Here is a 21,925-nt window from a genome sequence, read left to right as displayed (position 1 = left end):
CAAGGTATATAGAGACCAAAACTGTACACAGTGCTCCAAGTGTGGTCTAACCAAGGTATATAGAGAGCAGAACCATGCACAGTGCTCCAAGTGTGGTCTAACCAAGGTATATGGAGACCAGAACTGTGCACAGTGCTCCAAGTGTGGTCTAACCAAGGTATATGGAGACCAGAACTGTGCACAGTGCCCCAAGTGTGGTCTAACCAAGGTATATGGAGACCAGAACTGTGCACAATGCTCCAAGTGCGGTCTAACCAAGGTATATAGAGACCAGAACTGTACACAGTGCTCCAAGTGTGGTCTAACCAAAGTATACGGAGACCAGAACTGTGCACAGTGCTCCAAGTGTGGTCTAACCAAGGTATAAAGAGACCAGAACTGTGCACAGTGCTCCAAGTGTGGTCTAACCAATGTATATGGAGACACTTGGAGCACTGTGCACAGTTCTGCTCTCTATATACCTTGGTTAGACCAAACTTGGAGCAATGTGCACAGTTCTGCTCTCTATATACATTGGTTAGACCATACTTGGAGCAATGTGCACAGTTCTGGTCTCCGTATACCTTGGTTAGACCACACTTGGAGCAATGTGCACAGTTCTGCTCTCCAGATACCTTGGTTAGACCACACTTGGAGCATGGTGTACAGTTCTGGTCTCCGTATACCTTGGTTAGACCACACTTGGAGCACTGTGCACAGTTCTAGTCTCCATATACCTTGGTTAGACCATACTTGGAGCACTGTGCACAGTTCTGGTCTCCATATACCTTGGTTAGACCACACTTGGAGCACTGTGCACAGTTCTGGTCTCCATACCTTGGTTAGACCACACTTGGAGCACTGTGCACAGTTCTGGTCTCCATATACCTTGGTTAGACCACACTTGGAGCACTGTGCACAGTTCTGGTCTCCATATATCTTGGTTAGACCACACTTGGAGCACCGTGCACAGTTCTGGTCTCTATATACCTTGGTTAGACCACACTTGGAGCACCGTGCACAGTTTTACTCTCTATATACCTTGGTTAGACCACACTTGGAGCAATGTGCACAGTTCTGGTCTCCAAGTGAGGTCTAACCAAGGTTCGAAACAAGTTTAACATAACTTCTCTGCTTTTCAATTCTATCCCTGTAGAAATGAACCCCAGTGCTTGTTTTTTTATGGCCTTATTAACCTGCATCGCTACTTTTAATGATGTTTGTATCTGTACCCCCAGATCCCTCTATTCCTGAACCCCATTTTATTTTCCAAGGAGTATTTGGCTTCCTTATTCTTCCGACCAAAATGTTCCACCTCGCACTTATCTATAATGAAATTAACTTGCCATTTACACGTCCATTCTGCAAGTTTATTAATGTCTTCCTGTATTTTGTTACCGTCCTCTGCATTAACTGGGATTGAGGGATTGGGGAGAAGGTGGGTAGGAGGGGTTGAAGGGTATGGGGAGAAGGTGGGAGGGTGGGGTTGAGGGATATGTGGAGAAGGTGGGTAGTTGGGGTTGAAGGGTATGGGGAGAAGGTGGGAGGGTGGGGTTGAGGGATATGGGGAGAAGGTGGGAGGGTGGGGTTGAGGATATGGGGGTAAGGTGGGTAGTTGGAATTGGGGATATGGAGAGAAGATGGGTAGGTGGGATTGAGAGATATGGGGAGAAGGTGGGTTGGTGGGCTTGAGGGATTGGGGGAGAAGTTGGGTGCGTGGGGTTGGGGATATGGAGAGAAGATGGGTGGGTGGGATTGAGGGATTGGAGAGAAGGTGGGTAGGTGGGATTGGGGATATGGAGAGAAGGTGGGTAGGTGGGATTGGGGATATGGGGAGAAGGTGGGTAGGTGGCGTTGGGGATATGGAGAGAAGGTGGGTAAGTGGGATTGGGGATATGGAGAGAAGGTGGGTAGGTGGGATTGGGGATATGGAGAGAAGGTGGGTAGGTGGGATTGGGGATATGGGGAGAAGGTGGGTGGGTGGCGTTGAGGGATTGGAGAGAAGGTGGGTAGGTGGGATTGAGGGATTGGAGAGAAGGTGGGCAGGTGGGATTGAGGGATTGGAGAGAAGGTGGGTGGGTGGGATTGGGGATATGGGGAGAAGGTGGGTAGGTGGCGTTGGGGATATGGAGAGAAGGTGGGTAAGTGGGATTGGGGATATGGAGAGAAGGTGGGTAGGTGGGATTGGGGATATGGAGAGAAGGTGGGTAAGTCAGATTAGGGATACGGGAATAAGGTGGGTAAGTGGGGTTGATTTAAGGAGTGTGGTGACTGTGAGGTTGAATGACCTTTCAGTGTTGTCTGTTGATCAATGTCACCGGTTATGGAGAAGGACACTGACTGACCCGAGAGTGAGATCGGTGATGGACTGACAGAGAGGACGATGGCCCAGCTGTGTCGCCTGCTGGGACCAGATCTTCTGTGCCGTACCTTGTACCGTTCACCTGTTCACCCTCCTGCTTCACTGTCACTCGGCTCGTTTGCCTGGCCCAGTCCTGTTCTCCCACCTCCGGACTCCCTTTCCCGGCCTGAATGTAATCACCGGACACGATCTCAGACTTCATCAGGTGTGAGGCTGCGAAGGAGGATTCGTAGAGTGCGTTATCCTCACTCACAACAGAGAGAGCTTCATGGATCTGGAATGGAAACAGAGAGGGAAAAAATGGTCAGGAGCAGTGGCAATAACTACACACACTGACTTTCACTGGGGTACGGGTTCCACACACACTGACTCTCACTGGGGTACGGGATACATCCACACACACTGACTCTCACTGGGGTACGGATTCCACACACACTGACTTCCACTGGGGTACGGGTTCCACACACACTGACTCTCACTGGGGTACGGGTTCCACACACACTAACACTCACTGAGGTACGGGTTCCACACACACTGACTCTCACTGGGGTACGGGGTCCACACACACTGACTCTCACTGGGGTACGGGTCCCATACACAGTGACACTCACTGGGGTACGGGTTCCACACACACTGACTCTCACTGGGGTACGGGTTACACACACACTGACTCTCACTGGGGTACGGGTTCCACACACACTGAATCTCACTGGGGTACGGGTTCCACACACACGGACCCTCACTGGGGTATGGATTCCACACACACTGACTCTCACTGGGGTACGGGTTCCACACAATGACTCTCACTGGGGTACGGGTTCCACACACACTGACTCTCACTGGGGTATGTTGTCCAGACACACTGACACTCACTGCGGTACGGGTTCCACACACACTGACTCTCACTGGGGTACGGGTTCCACACACACTGACTCTCACTGGGGTACGTGTTCCACACACACTGACTCTCACTGGGGTACAGGTTCCACACACACTGACTCTCACTGGGGTACGGGTCCCACAGACACTGACTCTGACTGGGGTACGGGGTCCACACACACTGACTCTCACTGGGGTACGGGTTCCACACACACTGACTCTCACTGGGGTACGGGTCCCACAGACACTGACTCTCACTGGGGTACGGGTCCCACAGACACTGACTCTCACTGGTATACTAGTCCCACAAAAACTGGCTCTCACTATGTTACCGTTTCCATAGGCACTGAATTTCACTGGGGTACGCGATTCAAAGAAACTGACTCTCACTGGGGTAGGGGTCACAAAAACTGTCTCGCAATGGAGTACAGTTTCATAGACACTGAATCTCACTGGGGTACGGGTTCCACAGACACTGACTCTCACTGGGGTACGGGTCCCACAGACACTGACTCTGCCTAGGGTACGGATCGCACATATACTGACTCTCACTGGGTACAGTTCCACACACACTGAAGCTCACTGTGGTACACTTTCCAAACATACTGACTCTCACTGGGGTGTGGTTCCTCAGACACTGACTCTCACTGGAGTACGGGTTTTACATACATTGCCTCTCACTGGGGTGCGGGTTCCAAACACACTGACCATCACTGGGGTGCCGGTTCCACACACACTGACTCTTACTGGGGTACGGGTCACACACTGACTCTCACTGGGGTACAGGTTCCACGCACACTGACTCTCACTGGGGTACGGGTTCCACAGACACTTACTGTCACTGGGGTAAACGTTCCACAGTCACCAACTCTCATTAGAGTGCTGGTTCCACAGACACTGACACTAACTGGGGTGCGGGTTCCACACACACTGACTCCCACTGGGGCACGGGTTCCACACACACTGACTCTCACTGGGGTACGGGTTCCACACACACTGACTCTCACTGAGGTACGGGTCCCATACACAGTGACACACACTGGGGTACGGGTTCCACACACACTGACTCTCACTGGGGTACGGGTTGCACACACACTGACTCTCACTGGGGTACGGGTTGCACACACACTGACTCTCACTGGGGTACGGGTTCCACACACACAGACCCTCACTGGGGTACGGGTTCCACACACACAGACCCTCACTGGGGTACGGGTTCCACACACACAGACCCTCACTGGGGTACGGGTTCCACACACACAGACCCTCACTGGGGTACGGGTTCCACACACACAGACCCTCACTGGGGTACGGGTAGCACACAATGACTCTCACTGGGGTACGGGTTACACACACACTGACTCTCACTGGGGTATGTTGTCCAGACACACTGACACTCACTGGGGTACGGGTTCCACACACACTGACTCTCACTGGTGCATGTTGTCCAGACACACTGACTCTCACTGGGGTACGTGTTCCACACACACTGACTCTCACTGGGGTACAGGTTCCACACACACTGACTCTCACTGGGGTACGTGTCCCACAGACACTGACTCTGACTGGGGTACGGGGTACACACATACTGACTCTCACTGTGGTACGGGTCCCACAGACACTGACTCTCACTGGGGTACGGGTTCCACACACAGTGTCTCTCACTGGGGTACGGGTTCCACTGACACTGACTCTCACTGGGGTACGGGTTCCACACACAGTGTCTCTCACTGGGGTACGGGTTCCACTGACACTGACTCTCACTGGTATACTAGCCCACAAAAACTGGCTCTCACTCTGTTACCGTTTCCATCGGCACTGAATTTCACTGGGGTACGCGATTCAAAGAAACTGACTCTCACTGGGGGAGGGGTCACAATAACTGTCTCGTAATGGAGTACAGTTTCACAGACACTGAATCTCACTGGGGTACAGGTCCCACAGACTCTGACTCTGCCGAGGGTACGGATCGCACCTATTCTGACTCTCACTGGAGTACAGTTCCACACACACTGAAGCTCACTGTGGTACACTTTCCAAACATACTGACTCTCACTGGGGTGTGGTTCCTCAGACACTGACTCTCACTGGGGTAAGGGTTCCACACACACTTACCATCACTGGGGTGCAGGTTCCGCACACACTGACTCTTACCGGTGTACGGGTCACACACTGACGCTCACTGGGGTACAGGTTCCACGCACACTGACTCTCATTGGGGTACGGGTTCCACAGGCACTTACTGTCACTGGGGTACACGTTCCACAGTCACCAACTCTCACTGGAGTGCTAGTTCCACAGACACTGACTCTCACTGGGGTTGGGGTTCCACACACACTGACTCTCACTGGGGTACGGGTTCCACACACACTGATTCTCACTAGGGTACGAGTCTCACACACGCTGACTGTCACTGGGATACGGGTTCCACACACACTGATTCTCACTGGGGTATGGGGTCCACACACACTGACTCTCACTGGGGTACGGGTCCCACACACACTGACTCTCACTGGGGTACGTGTTCCACACACACTGACTCTCACTGGGGTACGGGTTCCACACACAATGACTCTCACTGGGGTACGGGTTCCACACACACTGAATCACACTGGGGTACAGGTTCCACAGGCACCGAATCTCACTGGGGTTCGGGTTCCACATACACTGACTCTTACTGGGGTAAGTGTTCCACACACTCTAACTCTCACTGGGGTACTGGTTCCACACGCACTGACTCTCATTGGGGTACGGGCTCCACACACACTGACTCTCACTGAGGTACGGGTTCCACACACACTGACTCTCACTGGGGTACGAATTCCACACACACTGACTCTCACTGGGGTACGGATTCCACACACACTGACTCTCACTGGCGTGCGGGTTCCAAAAACCCTGACTCTCACTGGGGTACGGGATACATCCACACACACTGACTCTCACTGCGATACGGGTTCCACACACACTCACTCTCACTGTAGTACGGGTTCCAAACACACTGACTCTCACTGGGGTACGGGTTCCACACACACTGACTCTCAATGCGGTACTGGTTCCACACACACTGACTCTCACTGGGGTACGTGTGCCATACACACTGACTCTCACTGCGGTACGGGTTCCACACACACTGACTCTCACTGGGGTACGTGTTCCACACACAATGACTCTCAGTGGGTCAGGCATCCCACACTCGCTGACTCTCACTGGGGTATGGGTTCCACAGACACTCACTCTCGCTGACGAACTGGTCCAACAGATAATGACTCTCACTGGGGTACGGGTCCCACACACACTGACTCTCACTGGGGTACGGGTCCCACACACACTGACTCTCACTGGGGTACGGGTTCCACAGACACGGACTCTCACTGGGGTACGGGATCCAGACACACTGACTCTCACTGTGGTACGGGTTCCACACACACTGTTCTCACTGGGGTACGGGTTCTACACACGCTGACTCGCACTGGGGTACGGGATCCACACACACTGACTCTCACTCGGATACGGGTTCCACACACACTGACTCTCACTGGGGTGCAGTTTCAAAAGACAAAAACTCCCACTGGGGTACGGGGTCGACAGAAACGTATTCTCACTGTGTTACAGGTTCCACACACACTGACTCTCACTGGGGTACGTGTTCCACACCCACTGACTCTCACTGGGGTACGGGTTCCACACACACTGATTCTCACTGGGGTAAGGGTTCCACACACACTGACTCTCACTGGGGTGCGGGTTCCACACACACTCACTCTCACTGGGGGACGGGTTCCACACACACTGACTCCCATTGGGGTACGGGTTCCACACACACTGACTCTCACTGGGGTACGGGTTCCATACACACTGACTCTCACTGGGATGCGGGTTCCACACACACTGACTCTCACTGGTGCACAGGATCCACACACACTGACTCTCACTGGGGTAGGGTTCCACACACACTGACACTTACTGGGGTACGGGTTCCCACACACACTGACTCTCACTGGGGTACGGTTTCCACACACACTGAGTCTCACTGGGGTACGGGTTCCACACACACTGACACTCACTGGGGTACTGGTTCCACACACACCGAATCTCACTGGGGTGCGGGTTCCACACACACACTGACTCTTACTGGGGTAAGTGTTCCACACACTCTAACTCTCACTGGGGTACTGGTTCCACACGCACTGACTCTCATTGGGGTACGGGCTCCACACACACTGACTCTCACTGAGGTACGGGTTCCACACACACTGACTCTCACTGGGGTACGAATTCCACACACACTGACTCCCACTGGGGTATGGGTTCCACACACACTGACTCTCACTGGGGTACGCGTTCCACACACACTAACTCTCACTGAGGTGCGGGTCCCACACGCAGTGACACTCACTGGGGTACGGGTTCCACACACACTGATTCTCACTGGGGTACGGATTACACACACACTGATTCTCACTGGGGTACGGGTTCCACACACACTGAATCTCACTGGGGTACGGGTTCCACACACACTGACTCTCACTGGGGTACGGGTTCCACTCAATGACTCTCACTGGGGTACGTGTTCCACACACTGACTCTCACTGGGGTTGGTGTTCCACGCACACTGACTCTCAGTGGGGTACGGGTTCCACACACACTGATTCTCACTAGGGTACGAGTCCCACACACACTGACTCTCACTGGGGTACGTGTTCCACACACACTGACTCTCACAGGGGTACGGGTTCCACACACACTGACTCTCACTGGGGTACGTGTCCCACAGACACTGACTCTCACTGGGGTACGGGGTCCACACATACTGACTTTCACTGGGGTACGGGTTCCACACACACTGACTCACACTGGGGTACGGGTTCCACAGACACCGAATCTCACTGGGGTACGGGTTCCACATACACTGACTCTTACTGGGGTAAGTGTTCCACACACACAGACTCTCACTGGGGTGCTGGTTACACACGCACTGGCTCTCACTGGGGTACGGGATCCACATACACTGACTCTCACTCGGGTACGAGTTCCACACACAATAACTCTCACTGGGGTACGGATACCACACACACTGACTCTCACTGGTGTGCGGGTTCCAAAAACTCTGACTCTCACTGGGGTACGGGATCCATCCACACACATTGACTCTCACTGCGATACGGGTTCCACACACATTCACTCTCACTGCAGTACGGGTTCCAAACACACTGATTCTCACTGGGGTAGGTGTTCCACACACACTGACTCTCACTACGGTACTGGTTCCACACACACTGACTCTCACTGAGTTACGGGTGCTATACACACTGACTCTCACTGCGGTACGGGTTCCAGACACACTGACTCTCACTGGGGTACGGGTTCCACAGACACTCACTCTCGTTGACGAACAGGTACCACAGATAATGACTCTCACTGGGGTACGGGTCCCACACACACTGACTCTCACTGGGGTACGGGTCCCACTCACACTGACTCTTACTGGGGTACGGGTTCTTCACACACTGACTCTCACTGTGGTACGGGTTCAATAGACACTAACTCTCACTTGGATTTGGGTTCCACACACACTGACTTTCACTCGGATACGGGTTCCACACACACTGACTCTCACTGGGGTACAGGTTCAATAGACAAAAATTCCCACTGGGGTACGGAGTCGACAGAAACGGATTCTCACTGTGTTACAGGTTCCACACACACTGACTCTCACTGGGGTACGGGTTCAACACACACTGACTCTCACTGGGGAACGGGCTCCAAAGACATTGACTCTCACTGGTGTACGGGTTCCACACACACTGACTCTCACTGTGGTACGGGTTCAACAGGCACTAACTCTCACTGTGATTTGTGTTCCACACACACTGACTCTCACTGGGGTACTGGTTCCACACACACTGACTCTCACTGGGTTACGGGTCCAACACACACTGACTCTCACTGGGGTACGTGTTCCACACACACTGACTCGCACTGGGGTACGGGTTCCACACACACTGACTCTCACTGGGGTACGGGTTCTACACACACACACTCTCACTGTGGTGCAGTTTCCACACACACTCACTCTCACTGGTGTACGGGTTCCACACACAATGACTCTCATTGGGGTACGGGTCCCACACACACTGACTCTCGCTGGGGTACGGGTTCCACACACACTGACTCTCACTGGGGTACGTGTTCCATACACACTTACTCTCACTGGGGTACGGGTTCCACACACACTGACTCTCACTGGGGTACGGGTTCCACACACACTGACTCTCACTGTGGTACGGGTTCCACACACACTGACTCTCACTGGGGTATGGGTTCCACACACACTGACTCTCACTGGGGTACGGGTTCAAAACACACTGACTCTCACTGGGGTACGGGTTCCACACACACTGACTCTCACTGGGGTACGGGTTCCACACACACTGACTCTTACTCGGGTACGGGTTCCACAAACACTGACTCTCACTGGGGTACGGATCCCACATATAGTGACTCTCACTGGAGTACAGTTCCACACACACTGACTCTCACTCAGGTACGGGTTCCACACACACTGACTGTCACTGGGGTACGGGTTCAAAACACACTGACTGTCACTGGGGTACGTGTTCCACACACACTGACTCTCACTGGGGTACGGATTCCACACACACTGACTCTCACTGGGGTACGGTTTCCACACAAACTGACTCTCACTCGGGTACGGGTTCCACACACACTGACTCTCACTGGTGTACGGGTTCAAAACACACTGACTCTCACTGGGGTACGGGTTCGAAACACACTGACTCTCACTGGGGTACGGGCTCCACACACACTGACGCTCACTGGGGTGCGGGTTCCACACACACTGAAACTCACTGGGGTACGGATTACACACACACTGACTTTCACTGGGATACGGGTCCCACACTCACTGACTCTCACTGGGGTACGGGTTCCACACACACTGACTCTCACTGGGGTACGGGTTCCACACAAACTGACTCTCACTGGGGTACGGGTTCCACACACACTGACTCTCACTGGGGTACGGTTTCCACACACACTGACTCTCACTGGGGTACGAGTCCCACACACACTGACTCTCACTGGGGTACGGGTTCCACACACACTGACTCTCACTGGGGTACGTGTTCCACATGCACAGACTCTCACTGGGGTACGGGTTCCACACACACTGACACTCACTGGGGTACTGGTTCAACACACACTGACTCTCACTGGGGTGCGGCATCCACACACACACTGACTCTCACTGGGGTATGGGTTCCACACACACTGACTCTCACTGGGTTACGGGTTCCACACACAGTGACTCTCACTGGGGTACGGGTTCCACACACACTGACTCCCACTGGGGCACGGGTTCCACACACACTGACTCTCACTGGGGTACGGGTTCCACACACACTGACTCTCACTGAGGTACGGGTCCCATACACAGTGACACTCACTGGGGTACGGGTTCCACACACACTGACTCTCACTGGAGTACGGGTTACACACACACTGACTCTCACTGGGGTACGTGTTCCACACACACTGAATCTCACTGGGGTATGGGTTCCACACACACTGACTCTCACTCGGGTACGGGTTCCACACACACAGACCCTCACTGGGGTACGGGTTCCACACACACTGACTCTCACTGGGGTACGGCTTCCACACACACTGACTCTAACTGGGGTACGGGTAGCACACAATGACTCTCACTGGGGTACGGGTTACACACACACTGACTCTCACTGGGGTATGTTGCCAGACACACTGACACTCACTGGGGTACGGGTTCCACACACACTGACTCTCACTGATGTATGTTGTCCACACACAATTACTCTCACTGGGGTACGGGTTCTACACACACTGACTCTCACTGGGGTATGTGTTCCACACACACTGGCTCTCACTGGGATACAGGTTCCACAAACACTGACTCTCACTGGGGTACGTGTCCCACAGACACTGACTCTGACTGGGGTTTGGGGTACACACATACTGACTCTCACTGTTGTACGGGTCCCACAGACACTGACTCTCACTGGGGTACGGGTTCCACACACAGTGTCTCTCACTGGGGTACGGGTTCCACAGACACTGACTCTCACTGGTATACTAGTCCCACACAAATTGGCTGTCACTATGTTACCGTTTCCATAGGCACTGAATTTCACTGGGGTACGCGATTCAAAGAAACTGACTCTCACTGGGGAAGGGGTCACAAAAACTGTCTCGCAATGGAGTACAGTTTCACAGACACTGAATCTCACTGGGGTATGGTTTCCACAGACACTGAGTCTCACTGGGGTACAGGTCCCACAGACACTGACTCTGCCTAGGGTACGGATCGCACCTATTCTGACTCTCACTGCAGTACAGTTCCACACACACTGAAGCTCACTGTGGTACACTTTCCAAACATACTGACTCTCACTGGGGTGTGGTTCCTCAGACACTGACTCTCACTGGGGTACGGGTTCTACATACATTGCCTCTCACTGGGCTGCGGGTTCCACACAAACTTACCATCACTGGAGTGCAGGTTCCGCACACACTGACTCTTACTGGGGTACGGGTCACACACTGACTCTCACTGGGGTACAGGTTCCACACACACTGATTCTCACTAGGGTATGAGTCTCACACACGCTGACTGTCACTGGGATACGGGTTCCACACACACTGACTCTCACTGGGGTACGGGTCCCACACACACTGACTCTCACTGGGGTACGTGTTCCAAACACACTGACTCTCACTGGGGTAGGGGTTCCTCACATACTGACTCTCACTGGGGTACGGGTCCCACAGACACTGACACTCACTGGGGTACGGGGTCCACACATACTGACTTTCACTGGGGTACGGGTTCCACACACACTGACTCTCACTGGGGTACGGGGTCCACACATACTGACTCTCACTGGGGTACGGGTTCCACAGGCACCGAATCTCACTGGGGTTCGGGTTCCACATACACTGACGCTTACTGAGGTAAGTGTTCCACACACACTAACTCTCACTGGGGTACTGGTTCCACACGCACTGACTCTCACTGGGGTACGGGTTCCACACACACTGATTCTCACTGAGGTACGGGTTCCACACACACTGACTCTCACTGGGGTACGAATTCCACACACACTGACTCTCACTGGGGTACGGATTCCACACATACTGACTCTCACTGGCGTGCGGGTTCCAAAAACCCTGACTCTCACTGGGGTACGGGATCCATCCACACACACTGACTCTCACTGCGATACGAGTTCCACACACACTCACTCTCACTGTCGTACGGGTTCCAAACACACTGACTCTCACTGGGGTACGGGTTCCACACACACTGACTCTCACTGCGGTACTGGTTCCACACACACTGACTCTCACTGGGGTACGTGTGCCATACACACTGACTCTCACTGCGGTACGGGTTCCACACACACTGACTCTCACTGGGGTACGTGTTCCACACACATTGACTCTCAGTGGGTCAGGCATCCCACTCTCGCTGACTCTCACTGGGGTATGGGTTACACAGACACTAACTCTCGCTGATGAACTGGTCCCACAGATAATGACTCTCACTGGGGTACGGGTCCCACACACACTGACTCTCACTGGGGTACGGTCCCACACACACTGACTCTCACTGGGGTACGTGTTCCACAAACACTGACTCTCACTGGGGTTCTGTTCGACACACACTGACTCTCACTGGGGTACGGGTTCCACAGACACGGACTCTCACTGGGGTACGGGATCCACACACACTGACTCTCACTGGTGTACGGGTTCCACACACACTGTTCTCACTGGGGTACGGGTTCTACACACGCTGACTCGCACTGGGGTACGGGTTCCACACACACTGACTCTCACTGGGGTACGGGTTCAACACACACTGACGATCACTCGGATACGGGTTCCACACACATTGACTCTCACTGGGGTGCAGGTTCAAATGACAAAAGCTCCCACTGGGGTACGGGGTCGACAGAAACGGATTCTCACTGTGTTACAGGTTCCACACACACTGACTCTCAGTGGGGTACGTGTTCCACACACACTGACTCTCACTGGGGTACGGGTTCCACACACACTGACTCTCACTGGGGTACGGGTTCCACACACACTGACTCTCACTGGGGTGCGTGTTCCACACACACTGACTCTCACTGGGGTACGGGTTCCACACACACTGACTCTTGCTGGGGTACGGGTTCCACACACACTGACTCTCACTGGGGTACGGGTTCCACACACACTGACTCTCACTGGGGTACGGGTTCCACACACACTGACTCTCGCTGGGGTATGGGTTCCACACACACTGACTCTCACTGGGGTACGGATTCCATACACACTGACTCTCACTGGGGTACGGGTCCCACAGACACTGACACTCACTGGGGTACGGGTCCCACAGACACTGACTCTCACTGGGGTACGGGTTCCACACACACTGACTCTCACTGGGGTACGGGTTCCACACACACTGACTCTCACTGGGGTACGGGTCCCACAGACACTGACTCTCACTGGGGTACGGGTCCCACAGACACTGACTCTCACTGGGGTACGGGTTCCACACTCACTGACTCTCACTGGGGTACAGGTTCCACACACACTGACTCTCACTGGGGTACGGGTTCCACACACACTGACTCTCACTGGGGTACGGGTCCCACAGACACTGACACTCACTGGGGTACGGGTTCCACGCACAGTGACTCTCCCTGGGGTACGGGTTCCACAGACACTAACTCTCACTGGTGTACTAGTGCAACAAACACTGGCTCTCACTGTGTTACCGGTTCCATAGGCACTGAGATTTCACTGGGGTACACGATTCAAAGACAATCTCACTGGGGTAGGGGTCACAAAAACTGTCTCGCAATGGATTACTGTTTCACAGACACTGATTCTCACTGGGGTACGGGTTCCACTGACACTGACTCTCACTGGCGTACGGGTCCCAAAGACACTTATTATCACTGGGGTACACGTTCTACAGTCACCAACTCTCACTGGAGTGCGGGTTCCACAGACACTGACTCTAACTGGGGTGCGTGTTCCACACAAACTGACTCTCACTGGGGTATTGGTTCCACAGACACTGACTCTCGCTGGGGTATGGGTACAACACAATGACTCTCACTGGGGTATGTGTTCCACACACTGACCCTCACTGGGGTTAGGTTTCCACACACACTGACTCTCACTGGGGTACGGGTTCCACACACACTGACTCTCACTGGGGTACGGGGTCCACACATATTGACTCTCACTGGGGTACGGGTTCCACAGGCACCGAATCTCACTGGGGTTCGGGTTCCACATACACTGACTCTTACTGAGGTAAGTGTTCCACACACACTAACTCTCACTGGGGTACTGGTTCCACACGCACTGACTCTCACTGGGGTACGGGTTCCACACACACTGATTCTCACTGAGGTACGGGTTCCACACACACTGACTCTCACTGGGGTACGAATTCCACACACACTGACTCTCACTGGGGTACGGATTCCACACATACTGACTCTCACTGGCGTGCGGGTTCCAAAAACCCTGACTCTCACTGGGGTACGGGATCCATCCACACACACTGACTCTCACTGCGATACGAGTTCCACATACACTCACTCTCACTGTCGTACGGGTTCCAAACACACTGACTCTCACTGGGGTACGGGTTCCACACACACTGACTCTCACTGCGGTACTGGTTCCACACACACTGACTCTCACTGGGGTACGTGTGCCATACACACTGACTCTCACTGCGGTACGGGTTCCACACACACTGACTCTCACTGGGGTACGTGTTCCACACACATTGACTCTCAGTGGGTCAGGCATCCCACTCTCGCTGACTCTCACTGGGGTATGGGTTACACAGACACTAACTCTCGCTGATGAACTGGTCCCACAGATAATGACTCTCACTGGGGTACGGGTCCCACACACACTGACTCTCACTGGGGTACGGGTCCCACACACACTGACTCTCACTGGGGTACGTGTTCCACAAACACTGACTCTCACTGGGGTTCTGTTCGACACACACTGACTCTCACTGGGGTACGGGTTCCACAGACACGGACTCTCACTGGGGTACGGGATCCACACACACTGACTCTCACTGGTGTATGGGTTCCACACACACTGTTCTCACTGGGGTACGGGTTCTACACACGCTGACTCGCACTGGGGTACGGGTTCCACACACACTGACTCTCACTGGGGTACGGGTTCCACACACACTGACTCTCACTCGGATACGGGTTCCACACACATTGACTCTCACTGGGGTGCAGGTTCAAATGACAAAAGCTCCCACTGGGGTACGGGGTCGACAGAAACGGATTCTCACTGTGTTACAGGTTCCACACACACTGACTCTCAGTGGGGTACGTGTTCCACACACACTGACTCTCACTGGGGTACGGGTTCCACACACACTGACTCTCACTGGGGTACGGGTTCCACACACACTGACTCTCACTGGGGTGCGTGTTCCACACACACTGACTCTCACTGGGGTACGGGTTCCACACACACTGACTCTCGCTGGGGTACGGGTTCCACACACACTGACTCTCACTGGGGTACGGGTTCCACACACACTGACTCTCACTGGGGTACGGGTTCCACACACACTGACTCTCGCTGGGGTACGGGTTCCACACACACTGACTCTCACTGGGGTACGGATTCCATACACACTGACTCTCACTGGGGTACGGGTCCCACAGACACTGACTCTCACTGGGGTACGGGTCCCACAGACACTGACTCTCACTGGGGTACGGGTTCCACACACACTGACTCTCACTGGGGTACGGGTTCCACACACACTGACTCTCACTGGGGTACGGGTCCCACAGACACTGACTCTCACTGGGGTACGGGTCCCACAGACACTGACTCTCACTGGGGTACGGGTTCCACACTCACTGACTCTCACTGGGGTACAGGTTCCACACACACTGACTCTCACTGGGGTACGGGTTCCACACACACTGACTCTCACTGGGGTACGGGTCCCACAGACACTGACACTCACTGGGGTACGGGTTCCACGCACAGTGACTCTCCCTGGGGTACGGGTTCCACAGACACTAACTCTCACTGGTGTACTAGTGCAACAAACACTGGCTCTCACTGTGTTACCGGTTCCATAGGCACTGAGATTTCACTGGGGTACACGATTCAAAGACAATCTCACTGGGGTAGGGGTCACAAAAACTGTCTCGCAATGGATTACTGTTTCACAGACACTGATTCTCACTGGGGTACGGGTTCCACCGACACTGACTCTCACTGGCGTACGGGTCCCACAGAAACTTATTATCACTGGGGTACACGTTCTACAGTCACCAACTCTCACTGGAGTGCGGGTTCCACAGACACTGACTCTAACTGGGGTGCGTGTTCCACACACACTGACTCTCACTGGGGTACGTGTTCCACAAACACTGACTCTCACTGGGGTTCTGTTCGACACACACTGACTCTCAATGGGGTACGGGTTCCACAGACACGGACTCTCACTGGGGTACGGGATCCACACACACTGACTCTCACTGGTGTACGGGTTCCACACACACTGTTCTCACTGGGGTACGGGTTCTACACACGCTGACTCGCACTGGGGTACGGGTTCCACACACACTGACTCTCACTGGGGTACGGGTTCCACACACACTGACTCTCACTCGGATACGGGTTCCACACACATTGACTCTCACTGGGGTGCAGGTTCAAATGACAAAAGCTCCCACTGGGGTACGGGGTCGACAGAAACGGATTCTCACTGTGTTACAGGTTCCACACACACTGACTCTCAGTGGGGTACGTGTTCCACACACACTGACTCTCACTGGGGTACGGGTTCCACACACACTGACTCTCACTGGGGTACGGGTTCCACACACACTGACTCTCACTGGGGTGCGTGTTCCACACACACTGACTCTCACTGGGGTACGGGTTCCACACACACTGACTCTCGCTGGGGTACGGGTTCCACACACACTGACTCTCACTGGGGTACGGGTTCCACACACACTGACTCTCACTGGGGTACGGGTTCCACACACACTGACTCTCGCTGGGGTACGGGTTCCACACACACTGACTCTCACTGGGGTACGGATTCCATACACACTGACTCTCACTGGGGTACGGGTCCCACAGACACTGACTCTCACTGGGGTACGGGTCCCACAGACACTGACTCTCACTGGGGTACGGGTTCCACACACACTGACTCTCACTGGGGTACGGGTTCCACACACACAGACTCTCACTGGGGTACGGGTCCCACAGACACTGACTCTCACTGGGGTACGGGTCCCACAGACACTGACTCTCACTGGGGTACGGGTTCCACACTCACTGACTCTCACTGGGGTACAGGTTCCACACACACTGACTCTCACTGGGGTACGGGTTCCACACACACTGACTCTCACTGGGGTACGGGTCCCACAGACACTGACACTCACTGGGGTACGGGTTCCACGCACAGTGACTCTCCCTGGGGTACGGGTTCCACAGACACTAACTCTCACTGGTGTACTAGTGCAACAAACACTGGCTCTCACTGTGTTACCGGTTCCATAGGCACTGAGATTTCACTGGGGTACACGATTCAAAGACAATCTCACTGGGGTAGGGGTCACAAAAACTGTCTCGCAATGGATTACTGTTTCACAGACACTGATTCTCACTGGGGTACGGGTTCCACCGACACTGACTCTCACTGGCGTACGGGTCCCACAGAAACTTATTATCACTGGGGTACACGTTCTACAGTCACCAACTCTCACTGGAGTGCGGGTTCCACAGACACTGACTCTAACTGGGGTGCGTGTTCCACACAAACTGACTCTCACTGGGGTATGGGTTCCACAGACACTGACTCTCGCTGGGGTATGGGTACCACACAATGACTCTCACTGGGGTATGTGTTCCACACACTGACCCTCACTGGGGTTAGGTTTCCACACACACTGACTCTCACTGGGGTACGGGTTCCACACACACTGACTCTCACTGGGGTACGGGTTCCACAAAAACTGACTCTCACTGGGGTACGGATCCCACATATAGTGACTCTCACTGGAGTACTGTTCCACACACACTGACTCTCACTGAAGTACGGGTTCCACACACACTGACTCTCACTGGGGTGCGGGATCCACACACACTGTCTCTCACTGGGGTACGGGTTCCACACACTGACTCACACTGGGGTACGTGTTCCACACACACTGACTCTCACTGGGGTACGGGTTCCACACACACTGACTCTCACTGGGGTGCGGGTCCCACAGACACTGACACTCACTGGGGTACGGGGTCCACACATACTGACTTTCACTGGGTTACGGGTTCCACACACCCTGACACACACTGGGGTACGGGTTCCACAGGCACCGAATCTCACTGGGGTTCGGGTTCCACATACACTTACTCTTACTGGGGTAAACGTTCCACACACACTAACTCTCACTGGGGTACTGGTTCCACACGCACTGACTCTCACTGGGGTACGGGTTCCACACACACTGACTCTCACTGGGGTACGAATTCCACACACACTGACTCTCACTGGGGTACGGATTCCACACACACTGACTCTCACTGGCGTGTGGGTTCCAAAAACCCTGACTCTAACTGGGGTACGGGATCCATCCACACACACTGACTCTCACTGCGATACGGGTTCCACACACACTCACTCTCACTGCAGTCCGGGTTCCAAACACACTGACTCTCACTGGCGTACGGGTTCCACACACACTGACTCTCACTGCGGTACTGGTTCCACACACACTGACTCTCACTGGGGTACGTGTGCCATACACACTGACTCTCACTGCGGTACGGGTTCCAGACACACTGACTGACTGGGGTACGTGTTCCACACACATTGACTCTCAGTGGGTCAGGCGTCCCACACTCGCTGACTCTCACTGGGGTATGGGTTCCACAGACACTCACTCTCGCTGACGAACTGGTCCCACAGATAATGACACTCACTGGGGTACGGGTCCCACACACACTGACTCTCACTGGGGTGCGGGTCCCACACACACTGACTCTCACTGGGGTACGTGTTCCACGAACACTGACTCTCACTGGGGTTCTGTTCCACACACACTGACTCTCACTGGGACCTGGATTCCACAGACACGGACTCTCACTGGGGTACGGGATCCACACACACTGACTCTCACTGGGGTACGGGTTCCACACACACTGTTGTCACTGGGGTACGGGTTCTACACACGCTGACTCGCACTGGGGTACGGGTTCCACACACACTGACTCTCACTCGGATACGGGTTCCACACACACTGACTCTCACTGGGGTGCAGGTTTAAAAGACAAAAGCTCCCACTGGGGTACGGGGTCGACAGAAACGGATTCTCACTGTGTTACAGGTACCACACACACTGACTCTCACTGGGGTACGGGTTCAACACACACTGACTCTCACTGGGGAACGGGTTCCACAGACATTGACTCTCACTTGGGTATGGGTTCCACACACTCTGACTCTCACTGTGGTACGGGTTCAACAGACACTAACTCTCACTGGGATTTGGGTTCCATACACACTGACTCTCACTGGGGTACTGGTTCCACACACACTGACTCTCACTGGGGTACGGGTTCCACACACATTGACTCTCACTGGGGTACGTGTTCCACACCCACTGACTCTCACTGGGGTACGGGTTCCACACACACTGACTCTCACTGGGGTACGGGTTCCACACACACTGACTCTCACTGGGGTGCGGGTTCCACACACACTCACTCTCACTGGGGTACGGGTTCCACACACACTCACTCTCACTGGGGTACGGGTTCCACACACACTGACTCTCACTGGTGTACGGGATCCACACACACTGACTCTCACTGGGGTAGGGTTCCACACACACTGACACTCACTGGGGTACGGGTCCCACACACACTGACTCTCACTTGGGTACGGGTTCCGCACACACGGACTCTCACTGGGGTACGGTTTCCACACACACTGAGTCTCAGTGGGGTACGGGTTCCACACACACTGACTCTCACTGGGGTACGGGTTCCACACACACTGACTCCCACTGGGGTATGGGTTCCACACACACTGACTCTCACTGGGGTACGGGTTGCACACGCACTAACTCTCACTGAGGTGCGGGTCCCACACGCAGTGACACTCACTGGGGTACGGGTTCCACACACACTGACTCTCACTGGGGTATGGATTACACACACACTGATTCTCACTGGGGTACGGGTTCCACACACACTGAATCTCACTGGGGTACGGGTTCCACAGACACTGACTCAAACTGGGGTACGGGGTCCACACATACTGACTCTCACTGGGGTACGGCTTCCACACACACTGACTCTCACTGTGGTACGGGTCCCACAGACACTGACTCTCACTGGGGTACGGGTCCCACAGACACTGACACTCACTGGGGTCCGGTTCCACAGACACTGACTCTCACTGGGGTACGGCTTCCACACACACTGACTCACTGGGGTACGGGATCCACATAATGACTGTCACTGGGGTACAGGTTCCACACACACTGACTCTCACTGGGGTATGTTGTCCAGACACACTGACACTCACTGGGGTACGGGTTCCAAACACACTGACTCTCACTGGGGTATGTTGTTCAGATACACTTACTCTCACTGAGGTACGGGTTTCACACAAACTGACTCTCACTGGAGTATGGGTCCCACAGACACTGCCTCTCACTGGGGTACGGGTCCCACTGACACTGACTTTCACTGGGGTACGGGTTCCACGCACAGTGACTCTCACTGGGGTACGGGTTCCACAGACACTGACTCTCACTAGTATACTAGTCCAACAAACACTGGCTCTCACTGTGTTACCGGTTCCATAGGCACTGAGATTTCACTGGGGTACGCGATTCAAAGACAATCTCACTGGGGTAGGGGTCACAAAATCTGTCTCGCAATGGATTACTGTTTCACAGACACTGATTCTCACTGGGGTACGGGTTCCACCGACACTGACTCTCACTGGGGTACGGGTCCCACAGACACTGACTCTCACTGGGGTGCGGGTTCCACACACACTGACCATCACTGGGGTGCAAGTTCCACACACACTGACTCTTACTGGGGTACGGGTCACACACAGACTCTCATTGGGGTACAGGTTCCACGCACACTGACTCTCACTGGGGTACGGGTTCCACAGACACTTACGATCACTGGGGTACACGTTCTACTGTCACGAACTCTCACTGGAGTGCGGGTTCCACAGACACTGACTCTAACTGGGGTGCGGGTTCCACACAAACTGACTCTCACTCGGGTATGGGTTCCACAGACACTGACTCTCGCTGGGGTATGGGTACCACACAATGACTCTCACTGGGTTATGTGTTCCACACACTGACTCTCACTGGGGTTGGGTTTCCACACAAACTGACTCTCACTGGGGTACAGGTTCCACACACACACACTCTTACTGGGGTACGGGTTCCACAAAAACTGACTCTCACTGGGGTACGGATCCCACATATAGTAACTCTCACTGGAGTACTGTTCCACACACACTGACTCTCACTGAGGTACGGGTTCCACACACACTGTCTGTCACTGGGGTACGGG

General features: G+C 54.2%; 1 protein-coding gene across 2 annotated transcripts in view; it reads right to left on the bottom strand.

The window, feature by feature from the left end:
• The window catches only part of LOC147110188 (retroviral integration site protein Fli-1 homolog), a 184,540-nt gene that overhangs the window by 50,881 nt on the left and 111,734 nt on the right, over window positions 1–21,925 (bottom strand). For both annotated transcript variants that reach the window (XM_086004115.1, XM_086004116.1), the window contains exon 2: window positions 2,410–2,615. In XM_086004115.1, the coding sequence (XP_085860241.1) occupies window positions 2,410–2,615 (206 nt within the window). The remainder of the gene's footprint in view (window positions 1–2,409; window positions 2,616–21,925) is intronic.

The sequence above is a fragment of the Somniosus microcephalus genome, chromosome 12 (assembly GCF_052327205.1).
Source record: "Somniosus microcephalus isolate GS21.2 chromosome 12, FLI_Smic_1.0, whole genome shotgun sequence".
NCBI classification, from domain to species: domain Eukaryota; kingdom Metazoa; phylum Chordata; class Chondrichthyes; order Squaliformes; family Somniosidae; genus Somniosus; species Somniosus microcephalus.
The sequence above is the reverse complement of the archived record's forward strand: the minus strand, read 5'-3'. Positions and strand labels throughout refer to the sequence as shown.